Source organism: Pimephales promelas, chromosome 13, assembly GCF_988280905.1.
Source record: "Pimephales promelas chromosome 13, fPimPro1.hap1.1, whole genome shotgun sequence".
NCBI lineage: Eukaryota > Metazoa > Chordata > Actinopteri > Cypriniformes > Leuciscidae > Pimephales > Pimephales promelas.
In genome coordinates this window covers 30,275,945-30,293,065 of record NC_142781.1, presented here as the reverse complement: position 1 = coordinate 30,293,065, position 17,121 = coordinate 30,275,945, and the positions used below count along the sequence as shown (strand labels likewise).

Genomic DNA, 17,121 nt, shown 5'->3' with positions numbered 1-17,121 from the left:
GCCAAGACTTTGTACTGTAGCCGAGAAATTTTCACAGGAGCAAATCCTGGTCTCCGTATAGGTATAACATGTCATTTTTTGTTAGTGTGTAAGTAAGTTACTTACATGAATGATGAAGTAGTAACCTGTTATGCAATGCTTGTTTGACAGTCACAGCGGGCACGCCCTTGCCGCCCGATTCATCTTCAGGTTATTGGCTTTATAAAAGCTGATGTGAAAAATCAAAGGGCATAACAGCAGCAGAACTTCTTCAAGACCTTTTTTTTACTGTCCTAGACATGTCGCGCGCATGTTCCGTCACTCCACCGAACTTCTCGTGGGTCCAACCTCAGAAACTCGCCGGACTGGCGTGTCCTTCAGCGGCTCAGGATTTCAAGTTCCTGGTGGAGAATGGCATCAAACACCTGGTGTGCTTGTTAGAATCGATCCCACCGAATTATAAGGTCTGTCAGGAGCTCATCCTGCATCACATCAGCATAGTGGACTTCACGCCACCGAGTCTGGCTCAAATACTGCGATTCCTGAGCATCGTGGAGGAAGCCAATGCTAAAGGACAGGTGAGGGTGGAAAACACTTTTATAGTTAATAGATCCACGATCGGATTAAAAGCCAAAAGCGTAATTTTTACGTTTTTTTGGGGGGACATTTCTACGTTAAAAAGTATAGTCATACAAAAAATAATAAAATAAAATCATAAATGAATGCAATTGGTCGATGAGTGAAACGCTGAGAAAAGTGACGGTAGACACGTGATACCGCTGAGTGCTTGAGCTACCGATACTTTACTGTCTCTTAGTTGTCGTGTTGTCAACTTATACCTTTTACCCATGGTAAATTTGTAAGACATAATCTGAAATTGAACTAACACACTCACACACATGTATAATATAAAATATTCAATTAGTAGTATAGACCACTTATACGACAAAGATATTTAAATTCATATAAGTTGCATCTATGTCCATTTGTATTCTTTTTCGTTTTATGCAATATACAGTGCAAAAAGAATGTGCATTTAACAGTCAAAATCAATTTTTGTATTATTAAAATGCTTAAAAGGCCCGTTCCGTTCACACCAAGAAAGATAACTAAAGTTAACGACAAAAAAAAATAAAATAAAGTTAACGACAATAGTTATACGGTTGTGTTGTAAAACATATTTATTGTAATGTAATAAGTACTACTTATCTGTTATGTAGTGTTTTAATGCCCTATGTAAAAATATCATGGCTCAACAAAATGTTAAATGTATCAAACTGTTGTCAGCCTTATGAAACCTGATTTTGGCTCTTTCTCGTCCTCAGGGTGTTGCGGTTCACTGTATGCATGGTCATGGCAGGACAGGGACCATGCTAGCCTGCTATCTGGTGAAAACAAGGAACATCTCGGGTCTGGAAGCCATCAAAGAAATCCGCAGACTTCGGAAAGGGTCCATTGAGACAGAAGACCAGGAGAAAGTAGTGATAGAGTTTCACAAATACATTCAAAACTGTTCTCTAAAACATTAAATCTCCACACTCACATTTATATTCTACATTGACAGATGTCTTCTTTGATCCATGTTCTTCACCAGGTGTTAAATCTTTCTCTCTCACACACTTGTGTAACCTAACCTACTCTTTAGATAACCGATGATTTGGGTGTGTTGGTTAATACAGAAAACATGAATTTGATAAGCTGTACTCCTACCTTTATAAAATAACTCTGATATTAATAAACAATGCAGATTAGGATCATGTTACATGAAGTCTACTTCTATTTAACAGTCCAGTTAATCTTGAATGCAATGCTAATTGGGTCTATGATGCTTTTGTTTGTATTCAGATCTAATGATTGATTAAAAAATGCATTAAAAAGTAAAGCTCATTCACAACAGCTTGATTTCACCTCTTCCAATTTCCTTTTCTAAATTAAAATCTATTGTGGTTGTGGGGCAAAGTAGAAAAACGGGTATAACTTTCCTGATATTGCAATGAAAGCATGATTAAAAGGCTGAAATTATAAATTAAATATAAAATAATATAATCAAACCCTTAATTGATTATGTTTTTTTTTTTGCTTAATATATAAAATATAAACAATTGCTACAAAATATAAATATTTTGACCGTTTTTTTTGTAAAATAACAGAAACATAATTTTAATACTGAAATAGGCAACATATATTTTACCGTTTTCCCCGTAAAATATCGACTGAAATTACATAAAAATATAATTAAAACAAATAAAAAATTAACTATTGTGCAAGCATAATCAACAAAATATAAATAAACATATAGGCCTATATTTAAATGTGATGAATGATTCTCACAAAATAGACACTTCTTCAGCTTTTTTTGTAAAATCCGTATTTATTTATGATTTACAAAAGCCTATGTAACAACCATTAAAATGAATCAAATAAATTCATCTTTAACCTAAAATGTGTGTGCATATGTGTCAGTTTATGTTTCTCAAAGTGGCAAAAAAGAAAGGATATTGACATTACCCTTATGCATCATTTGAATGTACAAAGTCTGTGTTTTCTGGAAAATTATTTACACAGGCGCCAACAGGTCTAAACTATGAATGAAAAGACACAGGTGCTTAAAAACTGAAGAGACAAGACCAGATCCTGGATTTAAATAAACATCTGCAATACTGAGCTGAGGGAAGCCGTTTAATGCACCATGAAACAGTGACTCGTTTCCTGCGTTTAATTCTCACGTTTGTCGCTCATCCGTCAAATTTAACCTGCAGACTTATAAATACAAACAAATCTGTCACTAGATCAATAGGTTCAAATAAATACCTGCTAATCAAAAGGCTCCTGCATCTCATTTCCACAAACCTCTTTATTTAAATCATCTCTTTTTAACATTATGCTACCATCAAACTTTGTTTTCGTCAACGTCAGAACTGTGGACAACACGTCGTCCGGATCAGTTAAACACACACAAAAAAGGAAAATCTGGCAATTAGAAAATTCTAAACATTTTATAAAAGTGGTAAACCTCAGCGCTCTTACGGAATGACAGACGATGCAGCAAAAATATTCAAGAAAAAAAAACAAAAAAAAACGACTACATTCTCAAAAGGAAAAACTGAATTTCACAAATGGTGCTAACAAGGTTACGAGAGCGAATGCAGACACGAGACGTGGCGGAAAGGTGCCCGTGTATCCATGAACGCGGAAGAACCAGCTGGAAAAGATAAAATGAAATAAAGAGTGCGACAAGAAAACCGCGAGCCTCCTATACAAGTTTCGTTCACACGCTACTATTCAATAATACACCGGGACCGACACGGACCCTGATCTGTACGGAGAGCGGTTAACGTTGCTCTGGAATATCGGCACTTACTTTCAAAAGAAAAGAAAACAGAGAAAAGAAGTAGAAAGAGAATAAAATAACACCATAAAATATCCCACTTTACTGCCTATTAAAAAAAATAAAATGAGCAAAAAATGCGTCATTTTTCATAACATTTCACAAACAAAAATATACCCCCTTCATGTCATTTCAATTCTCTTACTAATATAATTAAAACAATTTACAGTGCTTTATTATAATATATCTTTCGAGGGAATTTATCTCTTAATGCAGCTAAATGATACTTAGTCGTTGAGTTACTCAATAAAACCCAAAAAGTGTGTTTGGAAATAACTGGGAAGCCAAAGCTGGATGCGTTTTGAAATTGTGTGTGTTTTTTCTTCTTCCAAGGATGGATCACGTGTTGGCAATTAGTCCGGCTAGGGCTCTTCGCTACTGCTTTATGTTCAGTTCGTTCTCCAGTTCCATGAGCTTCCGGGACGCTTTCACTTTATTCGACACTTCCTTTCCCTGTGAGAAGAGTCTCTGGCGCTCCTTAAATGACATGTTTTCTGGAGCTCCGCCTATTGTGTTCTCCTGATCGGGGCCGCTGCAAATCAAACACAGTCATGTGTGAGCAATGCGGGCTTTAAAGGGATAGTTCATAGTCTGGTCAGTCTGGTCTGGCAAAGCGTCATAGACAAATCATTTCCAGAGGGGCGTCACCAACGAACGTCGCGGATAGACCTAAAACCAATCAGAGCGATGAAGGAGATGACGTATGCAGAGCGGCTCCGTGTTGCTCGTTTTTTAACAAAAATGAAACGTTCAAATCGCTTAAAACAGACGCGATAGCGGATTCGAACGAGTGATGTTCGACGGCGGCATCCATCTTTGTACTGTAGGCTACAAAATCCCAGCGCTATCGTCATCGTGTAAAGCCCGCCCCAACGCTTCTGATTGGTGCCTCGATTTCGACGGATTGGAAATGGGCTTGAATGAGCTCTTTGCCAGACTAACTTAGATAGATCGCCCAAAAATGAAAAGTCTGTCAGTATGTACTTGCCCCTCATGTTGTTCCAGCCTCATAAGACCTTCGTTCATTTTGTCTTGTATGAAATTTGGGGGGGGGGGGGGTTGGGGGAGAGCGCTAATAAGCTCTGTTGCTTCAGCTCTCTCCTTTTGAGCTGAATGGTTACTGCTCAAATAAAACAAATGAATAAATAAGTAAATAAAATTTTTGTAACATGAATTAAGATACTTTGAAACTTGCCAGCCCAGAAAAGTTATTAAAGACATCGTTAAAATAGTCCGAGTGACTACAGTGGCTCAATCTTAGGTTTATCAAGCGACGAGAATACTTTTTATGCAAAAACAAACATAAGTAGAGCTACGTCACAAATAGGCTCACTATTGGCTGACGCTGGTCATGTGTGTGTGATGCGTGTGACGTACAACAACAGATGCTTATGCTATTAAACTAGTGAACTAACTCGAGGCGCACAGAGATGGAAATGAATAGTTGAAATAAAGTAGTTATTTTTGTTTGTTTTTGCACACAAAAAGTGTTCTCGTCGCTTGATAAAGTTAAGATTGAGCCACTGTAGTCTCTCGGACTATTTTAACGATGTCTTTAATAACTTTTCGAGGCTGGAAAGTTTCAATCCTTCAAGAAGCCTATGGACTAGTATGGAGGAGTGATCCAGCTCTCAGATTTCATCAAAAATATCTTAATTCACGTTCGGAAGACGAACGAAGGCCTTACGAGGTTGGAACAACATGGGTGAGTAAATACTGACAGAATTTTCATTTTTGGGTGAACTATCCCTTTAAGAAATTATTCACCCGCTATTATTACTCACGCTCATGTGGAACACAAAAGGATAGAATACAAATTTCATCCATTTTTCGACTTAAATATTGCATATCAAACTGTATGGAAGCTTTTATTTTTCACTTATTTTTGGTCGCAATTGCGATTCAGGCTTTTTTTTCTCGGAATGCAATTAAAAAAGGTAATTGTGACTTTTTCCTCGATTCATACTTTATCAAACAATTGCGAGTTTGTATCGCAATTCTGACTCAGAATTACACGTTATGAACTGGCTAAATAGTAATAAAATCACATTTGACTTGCAATTGGTCAAAAAAATTCTCACAATTGCTAGAAAATTATGAGATAAACTACTATTTAAAAAGGCTTTTGGAATTTCAGGATAAACAGTGGAAACTGTTTATAACTTTTCATTTCACAGTTCTGACTTTTTACTTAGTTAAGCATTTATATCTTGCAATTCTGAGAAAAAAACGTCACAATTACGAGATATAAACTCATAACTGCAAGAAAAAAGTCTGTATAAATCACAATTACCTTTATATATTTTTATTCCGAGGCTGAAACACGCTTCCATAGTATCATGCCAGGTGTATAATATATATATATATAAACATCATTTTTTTGTGTTCCTTAGTAGAGAAATTAAGTTACATGGGTTTGGAATGGCATAAGGGTGAGTAAATGATGACTGACTTTTCATTTTGGGTAAACTAATCCTTTAACTGTCCACAAACAGGTCAAAGATAGTTTTGCAATCAAAAACATCATTACAAGCCTTAATAAATGTCCTAAGTAGACAGGTTCTTCTGTGTGTTTCACCACACCCAATGCTGAAGGGTTAATGATGTTTGTAGAGGCTTACAGGAAAACCACAGCCTATGGTCCAACCCCAGCATGAGTGACATCTTTGGTTTAAATGCATCATACAAACATTCTGGGTTTTAAGAAACATTAAAAGTGCATGATTGCGCTACTCACCCTTTCATCCACTTCTCTCTCGGGTCATTGTAAACTTCTCCTGATCCTAGTCCTGTTGTGCTTCCAGTGTACGAATTAAATCCTGTTTTAATTTGGCCAAATGGTAAAAACAATGTGAAATTCACATGAAATATCAAGAATATCATTTCAAGAGCGATTAGCAAGAAAATTGCAAAAGCTGCTGGGCTCTTAATGATGGTGAACAGTATATATAATATAGATTTTAGTGGTGTCAAATTAATTAACCATGATTAACATAAGTTTGTAAATATGTGTGTGTGATGAATAATGTTAGATGCGATATATTTATATATATGAATATAATACATTTATATATAAATATATTGCGCAACACGTCATTTTTGTTGCCTTTAAAACCCCACATCCCCATCATAGACCCTTAAATGTGTTTACTATGAAGATCGCTCAGTTCAACCGTACACTAGCCCAGCAACTTGTGTTCTCCAAACGACTCCACAGACCAGAAGCTGAACAGCGAGAGGAAAGCTTGTTTAGTTAGTGTTAAAGCATTCCAAAGCACACCTGACACAAGGTCTGTGGATCACAGGTCAAAGGTGGAGGTCAAGCGCCAGCTGCTTCTAAACTCGTCCGGCGTTGAGGAACGTCTCGTCAGCAAGACGCTCCCCAGCTCCGATACGACTGGCCTTCACTGCGACCCCCACCGCTGACCTACCGTAGGCGTCATCTATAAGGCTCACGTGTCCTTGTGTCTGTCTGGTGAAGGGGCGGTCCGGATTGACCCGGGGAACGCCAGTTTGCTTCTAAGCAGTGATGTGCGAGAGCACCACCGCGATCCAAATGCATGTTGACGGTTTCACTGATTGACTGATAATGGAATGAGTTTGGGCCGGAGGGAGAAAGACACAAACACATTGACTTGTGAACCAAAAAAACTAAACAAAAAACCTTCTCCACTGGTGACAACCAAGGACTTCAAGAGCAAAACAGGGCAGCTGTGGTTCAGCCGAAAGCAAAAACAAGCACATAGCCAGAAGAAAAGGCCAAATGTGTTTTATATTGTGGTTTTGAATGCAATACAAAATATGCAGGGAAAGTCTGTAATTGTTTGTATGTTTGCACAGAGCTGTTCAGTTTGTATTGATAAAACCTGGAAGAGAATGAGCATTGATTCCCTTCAAGGATTTCTTTTTGAAGTTGGTTTTTGATTAATGAGCAAGACAAGATCTGTGGTTCACATTACTTTGAGGTTTTTTTTGTTTTGTTGTGTGACATGAATTGTAGAGTCAGATATTTTGAAACCATAGAGTGCTTTAGAAATGCAAGTTCGCAATTCATCAAGCATGTAAACTCACATTTTGGTAGTAGTTGTAGTCCTTATGTGCCTCTACACTGTCAAATATTTTACCTTTAGAAGTACAAAAGCTTGTTTGAAACAATGTTAAATAAACTATTTTCAAATAATATAAGTATAACACTAGTTTTAAAATGTATTAAGTTATAGTCTAAACAGTTTCGCAATATTTCTATATCAATTTCAAATTCATATAGATGCTAATTTCAAATTCAGTTTTTCCTCAATAAAAAAATTATATCTTTGAAAAATATGCATATATATATATATATATATATATATATATATATATATATATATATATATATATATATATATATGCGCATGCTTTTCAAAGATAAAGTTGTTGTAGTCCTTATGTTATTAAATTCTTATTTTTATTTATTTAATTATGATAATTAAAATATAATGCATATATATATATATATATATATATATATATATATATATATATATAATGGATTATATTTTAATTAACATAATTAAATAAAAATAATAATTTAATAACAGGTGCATATTAATACCTTAGAGTAGGTAAATGTACACCACACTTAAGGTATTAGTATGAACTTTTTAAGGGTACATAAATAAATAACTGTCCCGGTGACAAGCTGCTGTACCCATAAAGGTACAATTTTTGTTCAAAACACAATGTTGTGAAATTTCAAAGTAATGTTGACCAAACACCTTTTTACTCAAATCAAAAGATGCTTTCTAAAAACCAATTAAAGATCCCCAAGGAAATGCATGGCGAATAAGCCTACAAACTGACATCATGACTGAACAACTCGACAGTTTTTACTAAATTTTCTGATTTTGATAATGAACTTTTTTAAACAATAAAACAGAAAATCAACATTAAAGGCTTAAAGTCCACAGATAATGATCCTTTTTTGCTCAGAGACTTGGTTGTTCCAGCAGGTCGGCGCACCTTCTCAGAGAAGGTGATGGGAGGGGCTGTGGAATCCCATGATTCCATGCGGCCCAGTGTGAGAGGAAGCAGGGGAGGGTGGGTGGAGCCAAGCAAATGATAATGGCAGACACATCCATATAAAGACAAACTGGACAGCAAGACAGCAGACAGACAGAATATAAGAGTGAGAACTACAACACGTCTGAAACCAAGCTAAATCAATATTGCATCAGCACTAAATCTGTTCCAAAACCAGTGAGCTGCCTTCTTAATGTAATAATCTAATACACAATTTATGTTACACATTAATATTGGTTAAAACGGTTCAAGTAAATCAAACAAATCTAAATTATATTTTTCAGTAATCAATTAAATATTTATTTATCATTTTTATATTTATTATTATACATATAATTATTATCTAAATTGTATTTTTAAATGGTTTGAGCCATGAAAGAAATATAATATGTATTACATAATTAACATTTAAAATGTTAAATGTCAATTATTATACATGCACATTATCATTATCTACGTGTTATTTTCATTTGATATTTTTCAGTAATAAATTAAATATTTATAATTAACATTTAATTTACTAAACACACATTATTATAATACATGCATTTATTGTTTATTATTATCATTATTACCATATTTAACATATCCCTAGACTTGTCCATCATCTTAGATTTACCTTTTTTTTTTTATCTCATGGAAAGACAAAGTTTAGAAGACAACGTGTACCTGCAATGCATTTTGTCTAAATAGGCAGCTTACTAGGTTTTGGAACTGAGTGTAAACATAAAGATAACAACCAAAGGGTGTGTATAAAACAATGGTTTTGGGTCCATGAGGCTTCAGCAGTGTTGCAGACAGAAATAATGACATTTATATGGTAAGAGACGCATTAAGCAAAGCAGCAGCAATTGATTCATGGCTTAAATAAAGCTTCATTCAGTCTGAGCAGGGAGAAGTGCCGTGCTTTTTATTGGCTGATTAATGCAAAGTTAGTTCCTCGGTAAGCGTAAATGCAATTCTGATCACAACAGGCCCCAATGACATTAGGTGGAGGGAAGCTTTGTGCAGATTACATGCAAGGTCAGATACACTGGGCATCTTTGTGCAATAGGCTTGAACAGCTTTTTTTGCACATGACTGTTTAAGAGCATCACATCTGTTGCAAAGTCACTCAAAATAAGTACGTACTAAAATAAAAAAATATACAATCAAGTTTGAAAAAGTAAAACAACGACTTTGTTATTTTATCAAAATATGAATCAACTATAACATAACATAAAATATGAATATAATAAAATATTTATTTAAAATTGTACTCATGTATCGTAAGGAAGCGTGTTGCATTCACTTGAGGAAACAAAATCTACTGTTTTTCTGAATTAACAAGTTAATTATCTCATGGAAAAAAAAGTTTTTGCTCTGTTTTTCCTGACTTTTTGAGATAATCAAGTCATTAATTCAGAAAAACAGAGCAAAAAAAATTTCCATGAAAAATTATCTTGTAATTCTGAGATAATTAACTAGTTAATTCAGAAAAAAGAGCAAAACATTTTTTCCATGAAAAATTCTCTTAATTCTGAGATAATTAATGAGTTCATTATATCAGAATTTAGAGATAATTTTTCATGGAAAAAAAGTTTTGCTCTGTTTTTCTGATTTTAATTAATTCAGAAAAATAGAGTAGATTTTTTTCTTAAAGTGAATGCAATACACTTCCATAGTATTGATATTTAAAATAAAAATAATTTTTATAAAATAAAATAATTATAATCATTGTTTTGCATCATTTTCAAAAGGTACAATTATTTTCCTTAAGGAAAAAAATTACTAAGTGCAACATCAGCAAAATTCAAAGTTATACTTGAAACTGATATAAAAACATTACTTTGTGTGTTAAAACTAGAGTTGCACTACAACATTTTTTTTTTCAAACAGGTTTGACTTGGCAGTGATTTAAATGCTTAACACTTGAGGGAGCCAAACCCTAAAAAAAACTTTAAATTCTATCAGGACTGTACGCGCCAAGATTGCTAAAGATACAAGTAAAACAACTTCAGATGGATTTTAAACAGTCAAGCACAAGAAAAGCGCCTCATCCAACAGATCTTTTCCCCGTTGCCAAGTGTAAACAAGACTGAGGAGAGGTGCAGCGTTGAGCCCACCACTGCAAGTGACAAGAAGCCAGTGTCTCGTTCCCTGAGCTGGTAATGTTCGAGCATGGGGTCTGGCCGCTGAGGCCCGGGCCTACCCCAAAAGCACATCACACACACATGAAACGGCTGGCAACACCAACAGTACTTGGACTGATTTTGGACCGCACAGCGAATCACGAGGTCTACTGACTGCTTGTACGGCGCTAGGATGATTCGAGGAAGAGGAATCGGGGAGAATAGGTGATCGGAAAACAAACAAACAAAAAACTAATTGCTATTTAAAAGGAACATTATGGGTTTAATACAAGATGAACTCAGCTGATAGCATTTGTTGTATAAAATAAGTCAGATAACTTTTTTTTTTTTTAAATAAATAAAAAAAGAATAACAGTAATTGTAACAACAAATTGCATTTAAGTTATGGTTAAAATGTTGTTCTGCTGATTCAAGGAGACGGTCCTGAACGACTCGTGTAAAATTACACCAACATTGCTGGTATTCTTGTGAGAACAGTTTGCAAGCTTTTTACAGTAATGTCATCATGACAACAAAGTTTGGATACAACTTTACATAGACAACGTGTAAAGTTATACTCCTTCCACTTCTTTCTGATTATTATACACTGTAAAAATGAATATGCTTTATCTAAATAAAAAAAAAATGTGGCAACAGATTACAAGCAATACTATTAAGTAAATTTAACAAATAAGAATTGAGTAATAATTAATCAGATTAATTCCTTGAAAATTAACCATTTAAAATGAGTAAAACTTACAACAACAACCAAAAAAAAAACAAAAAAAACAAAACAAATTGAAGTCACCATTATGGTGATCGGTGTTTGTTTTAAAATTACGGTTTTCTCCTTCAGTGATTCTGCTTGTTAACATCATTTGTCTTCAATGTTGGCAATATAAAATAAAGAGTTCTTAATTAATCTTTGACGTCTGTCTGTTAGTGAGATATTTTTGTTAATTTTTTTAGTGTAAACTTTACTAATTTTAAATGGTAATAATTTGATTAATTATAACTGAATTCTAATTTGTCAAATTGAATTAATAATATTGCTTGTAATCTGTTGCCACAATTCTACTGATACAGTGTACATGTTGAAAAACAAAAAAAATCTTTCTTATAAATCTTTGACATAAAGATCAAAAGAGAAGCATTAAAAATAACTTTATTTTCATAACTTTTTAGTCGCAAATGCATCCATGCCGAATAACAGAATTGATTTCTTTGAAAACAAAACAAATCTCACTGACCCCAAACTTTTGAGTCGTAGTTTAAAAAAAAAGAAAGAAACGAGTCGATATTATTTTCTAAGATAAAATGCTGTCAAACTGAGCTGAACTTGTACTGAACCCAGAATATTCCTGCAAAAGTAAAAAAAAAAAGAAGATAAAAACCAGGACATTCGATTCGATTGATTGGCTATGATACTACGTCAATTTACAGATAGAAAGGTAGAGGGAATATGGAAAATGTAGAGCGCTGAGTCTCCGTTGGAAAACAGGAAAAGGAACAAACGAACACCCAAAAAAACCAAAACATGTAAACGAATAACCCAATAACAAACGGAGGACGAGTGGGCTGAGGTCGGGCCCTCGTCTCTCCTCGGCGTCTCTACCTTTCGAGTCGGCTGACGGGATGAAGCTGGGTTTGGTGGGAGGGAGAGGGGGCTGCCCTGCCTTGAGAGCAGTACTGTTGGCATTGGCCGCTGTGGGCAGCTGGAATGAGTTGGACAGAAAGATGCCATCTGAGACGGGACGGGGCTTGCGCGCGGTTGGCGGCGGCTGGGGCTTTTGGGCGGGCGGAAGGTCACCGTAGGACTTCCGGGTGGCCGAGAGTTTAACCTGACCTGTTAGGCCCGCGTCCTCCTCATCCTCCTCCTCGTCATTGTACGAGACAAACTTGGCAGTGTATATGGTGTCGGGGGAGGCGACCTGGGTTTTGAGGTAGGAGGTGTTTCTCTGAGGCGGGGGCGGAGGGGCGCTGTTGTTGATGTTAGTGGTGGGGGTGCTTGCGGGTGAAGGGGGCTGGTAGTCCCGGGGAAGGGGAGGTCTGTACAGACCAGGCTCGTCTGGCGTTAGCAGCTTACGCTCGGCTTCCTCGTGCTGCCGGCGCCGCCCTGCCTCCAGGCGGGTGTAGTACTCTTCCTCCTGTCTCCTCTGAAGGGGGAACATGGGAAGAGCTGGTTAGAGCTGCCTTCGCTAGCCTGCTCCGCTCACATTGACCACCAGGGGCACCGGCGTGTCCTGGGTCAAAGCTAACTGTACTCTGGCTAATGGATGCACCAATGTAGTAAAGCTACATTGTAGAAGAAGAAATGTGTTTGCTGATGTGATGTAATGTGTTTCTGAGTGAATCAAGTTGCTAAAACTTACTCCTGCATGTTTGGGGAAAGTGGGCCAGTGGCTTTAACAGTCAACACTGCAAGCAAGCAAGCAAAGGCACAAACTAGACACAGAACAACAATATTGCTAGCTTGCATTGTCGCTTTTTGCATAGAGAGCCTTGTTATTTATAATGAGAGTAGTTTTGCAAGTTCAGTGCACATTGCAGCTTAATTTGGCCAAGAACCACCCATTTAGACAGGAAATGTCAGGCTGATTGACATGAAAATGACCAATCACTTACATATACACATTTATAAGCATTTTAAAGATTTCACTTAAAAGGAATAGTTCACCTTTAAAAAAAACTTTTGCTGATAATTTACTCACCCCCATGTCATCCAAGATGTCCATGTCCTTGTTACTTCAGTCAAAAAGAAATTAAGGTTTTTGATGAAAACATTCCAGGATTTTTCTCCATATAATGGACTTCAATGGGAACCAAACGGTTCAAGGTCCAAACGACAGTTTCAGTGTAAACTGTTCAAAGGGCTTTAAGCGATTTCAGACGATGAATAAGGGTCTTATCAAGCGAAACAATCACTCATTTAAAAAAAAATAATATCAAAGTTTAAGTTTTATAAGCTCAAATGGTCGCCTTGCTCTGTTCTGTGACTTCGTGACTCTCCTATTCAAACTCGTTCATCAAAAAATGAACAAATCTTTTCCCGAGTCAACTCGTTCATTTCGTTCGTTGAATGAACCAAATGATACGAAAAAAGATTCGTTCATTTTGATAAACGAGTTCGAACAGGAGAGTCACGAATGTGCATCACAGAACAGAGCAAGGCGACCATTTGAGCTTAAAAAACTTAAACTTTATTTTTTTTTTTTTAAAGAGCGATTGTTTCGCTTGATAAGACCCTTATTCATCGTCTGGAATCGTTTAAAGCCCTTTTAACAGTTTGCAGTTTGTACTGAAACTGTTTTTTAGACCTTGAACCGTTTGGTTCCCATTGAAGTCCATTATATGGAGAAAAATCCTGGAATGTTTTCATCAAAAACCTTAATTTCTTTTCGACTGAAGAAAGAAAGACGTGGACATCTTGGATGACATGGGGGCGAGTAAATTATCAGCAAAACGTTTTTTTTAAAAGTGAACTTCTCCTTTAAGGGTACGTTTACATGACAACGATGTACTGAAAATGGAACCGTTTTTTCTTTGTACAGATGACGTTATCACACGGATCAGCAAAAACGACTACAAACACTGTATTATGCATGCCAGGCCAGTAGTGGTGATGTCATTTTGTAAAGAAAGACGTAATACGCATGTGCATGTCATCACCTTTTTCACAGATTCACGTTTTAGTACTTTACACGGAGACAATAACGGTATTGTTTTCCCGTTGTAAACCCGGTTTCAAAAGTTTGCGTTTTTAGGCCCCAAAAACACCATTATCACTATCACGTAAAAAGTTTTCCATTTTTAGTTGCAAATGGATCCATGAAAACAGCCTCTTAATCTTTCTGAAAAATGCTAACTGTATAAACACAATCTAGTTCAGTTTAGTTGCATTGGGTTGCTTGCTTGCAGTGAAGCCATTGCATTTGACTGTAAGCACACCAGATGGCACCAAAGAGGAACAAGTCACTACAGCTGACAGATGCGTTTTGTTTTAACTGTAATGGAAAGACTGGAGCATATGATACTGTTACAAACTCCATGTCTGGCTGGCATTTGGCGGTTTAAAACACCCAGTGGCTGGCTGCTCTGGTCTCTCTGCATGGGTTAGTATGCGGTGGGAATGTCTCTCATGAGTGCGTGTGGAGGCAAAACACACATGAGCTAGTTCAATCTGAGACGGCCTCCATGAAAACCAAGGTGGGCCACTTTCCAACAGCACTTCCAAGCAATGTTGTATGGAATGGCAATGGCCGCCCAACAAACTGCTGGATTGTTGTGCAAAGATCTGACATGTGATTCTCATGCGTTTCTTTGAAGGGGATGGGGATACATCACAAACACAGGAGTGGAGATGTTGTGAAGACATGCAGTTGGACATCACAACTGGCCTCGAGAATTACCAGTGGTCTGAAAATGACGCACACAGGCACAAATAAAACTGGATGGTCACATAGTGGGACGATACCGCTCACATTTTAGATGGAGAATGTAAATTCAGACCACTGGTAAGTCAATGACCTGCTGAGGCATTCCAGAAGTGTAACACATGGGAGTTAAACAAACCCAATTTAGCCTTTATCAGTTAACGGTTCATTACTAACTCCAGGACTGCAGTAAACATTATTATTATCATCAGCAAATATAGTATATATACTATACTATATATATACATAGATGCACATTATTTTAAATTATACAAGGGGCTGTGATCTTGTACAGTCTGACGTATTAAACATCAGCTGCTGTCTCTAATCACACCCACTTACAAGATCGTGAGGAACCATCCATATGGAAATCAGGCGAAAACCTTGAAAAAGCTTTGCATTAGCATAAAATCATCACATGTCTCCTTCAGATAAACATGTCAAAAGACTGATTCATAAAGTTCCTCACTATAATTACCCTGACTAATAATAGCAAGATTACAGGTCTGAGATATTGTTTTCTATCTGCTGTGGTCGTGACTTGTGTTTAAGGCCTGTTTGAGGGGGGAAAAAAGACAAAGATAATCTGCATTCCATATGAAGTGTGCTAAAACATGCCTGCAATTGCACATTACACAAAAAAACTTAACATATGCATGCAGCATTTTATGTCTATGAGTCTTAAATAAATGCATTTAACTACATATAGAAAGTTCCTAGTTGTCGCTGGTCCGTTTCGATCTCAATACCTTCTCCTCGGTCTCTCGTCTGGCTCTCTCCTCCTCTCTCCAGCGTCTCTCCTCCTCCTGTTTGGCTCGTTCTTCTGCTTCACGCTTACGGATTTCCTCCAACTGCTGTTTCCGTCGTCGCTCCTCGTCCTGTAGCTGAGGTGCACAACAATACATAATCAGGTTTAGAGGAAAAACACTGGACCACAGAGAAGATGGATTGGACTGACTGAATTTGCCATTTTAAATCCTGGTGCAAAACCTAAATGATTGACGTAAACCTAAATTGTTCCTAAATTAAACTGATGATAAACTAGAAATCTAGAAAAAAAAATTATTGGTTAATAACTAAATTTAATGTAAATCTAATTCTAAAACTACTGATATTCAATCTGGCTTTATTAGTTAACTAGTTTGATGGTTGATTTTGTGATTTTAACAAACATCCACTACCGTTCAAAAGTTTAAGGTCTATAAGATTTTTTTCTCAAAAGTTTTCTATTTTCAGATAAATGCATTAAAGTATTCTGGAAAATCTATCTCGGTTTTCACAAAAATCTTATGCTATTATAACTGTGTTCAACTTTGATAATAATAAGAAATGTTTCTTAAATGCAAATTAGCATATCAGAATGATTTCTGAAGGATCATGTGACTGAAGTCTGGATTAATGATACAGAAAAAAGAATCAGCTTTTCGATCATAGGGATACATTTTAAAATACTAAATCTAAAATATGCATTTTAAATGGTAATAATATTTTACAGTATCACTGATTTTACAGTATTGATTAATTAAATGCAGACTTCTTTAAACAAAAAATGAAGAAAAAAAAAATCTTACTGAGCCCAAACATTTTAACTTCCATTTAAACTTATAAACCTATATTTACACATAACATTAAACCAAATACAACATGTAGCCCTCAAACCGTATTCACTTTATAGCCCTTAATCCTGTAATTGTGGACAAATGTGGGCACAGAGGACTCAGGTGTGATCCTAATTTTTATTTATTATAAATGTTATATCACTTTGATAAAGTTTTGTCTATCCATTTATGATGTTTTTTTTTTATTTTGGGGGTATTTTTTTATTTATTTACTTCAAAAAAATACCATATTTTCTATGTAAATTATGCTTATTTTTATGTTGTATTTTTTATTTTTTTTTAACTACAGTAAAATATCATTCCAATAAGTTCTTAGAGCTAAAACCTAAAGATGAAGTGACTTTGCTGTCACCTGATGTCTTATTTTGGCTTATTTTAGGATGCTCTAAATTTCAGTTTTTCCCATTCATTTCTCTGGGTGCCCATTTTTGACCCAAAAACAAGTAGTTTTTTTTTTCACCCACTTAACATTGTAGAATTGAGTCAAAAAAATTGTGTGTTCAGGAGGCAAACTTAGGAAAAGTAGCCAA

At 36.0% G+C, this 17,121-nt stretch overlaps 2 protein-coding genes across 15 annotated transcripts in view; one reads left to right on the top strand and one right to left on the bottom strand.

Annotated features, from left to right (window-relative positions):
- Positions 1–107: 107 nt before the first annotated feature.
- Positions 108–3,017, top strand: dusp23a (dual specificity phosphatase 23a). The gene is made up of 2 exons (XM_039693005.2): positions 108–557; positions 1,305–3,017. Exons 1-2 carry the CDS (start codon positions 279–281, stop codon positions 1,506–1,508), a joined length of 483 nt encoding a protein of 160 aa, XP_039548939.2. The 5' UTR covers positions 108–278; the 3' UTR covers positions 1,509–3,017.
- Positions 2,322–17,121, bottom strand: part of afdna (afadin, adherens junction formation factor a) — a 119,516-nt gene continuing 104,716 nt past the window's right edge. For 5 of the 14 annotated variants that reach the window (XM_039692989.2, XM_039692991.2, XM_039692992.2 and 2 more), the window contains 4 exons: positions 15,722–15,856; positions 12,155–12,695; positions 6,105–6,186; positions 2,816–3,899 (listed from right to left, as the gene is read on the bottom strand). In XM_039692989.2, the coding sequence (XP_039548923.2) occupies positions 3,743–3,899; positions 6,105–6,186; positions 12,155–12,695; positions 15,722–15,856 (915 nt within the window). In that variant the 3' untranslated portion in view covers positions 2,816–3,742. Of the gene's footprint in view, positions 3,900–6,104; positions 6,187–12,154; positions 12,696–15,721; positions 15,857–17,121 lie in introns of all 14 variants that reach the window. The other 9 variants (XM_039692993.2, XM_039693000.2, XM_039692994.2 and 6 more) reach the window with 4 other exon arrangements.

Bases quoted from the DNA above. Each gene is read 5' to 3' on its own strand.
- dusp23a (XM_039693005.2), top strand. From the start codon at position 279: ATGTCGCGCGCATGTTCCGTCACTCCACCGAACTTCTCGTGGGTCCAA. The intron at 558-1,304 runs GTGAGGGTGGAA...TCTCGTCCTCAG, and splicing joins AAGCCAATGCTAAAGGACAG to GGTGTTGCGGTTCACTGTAT.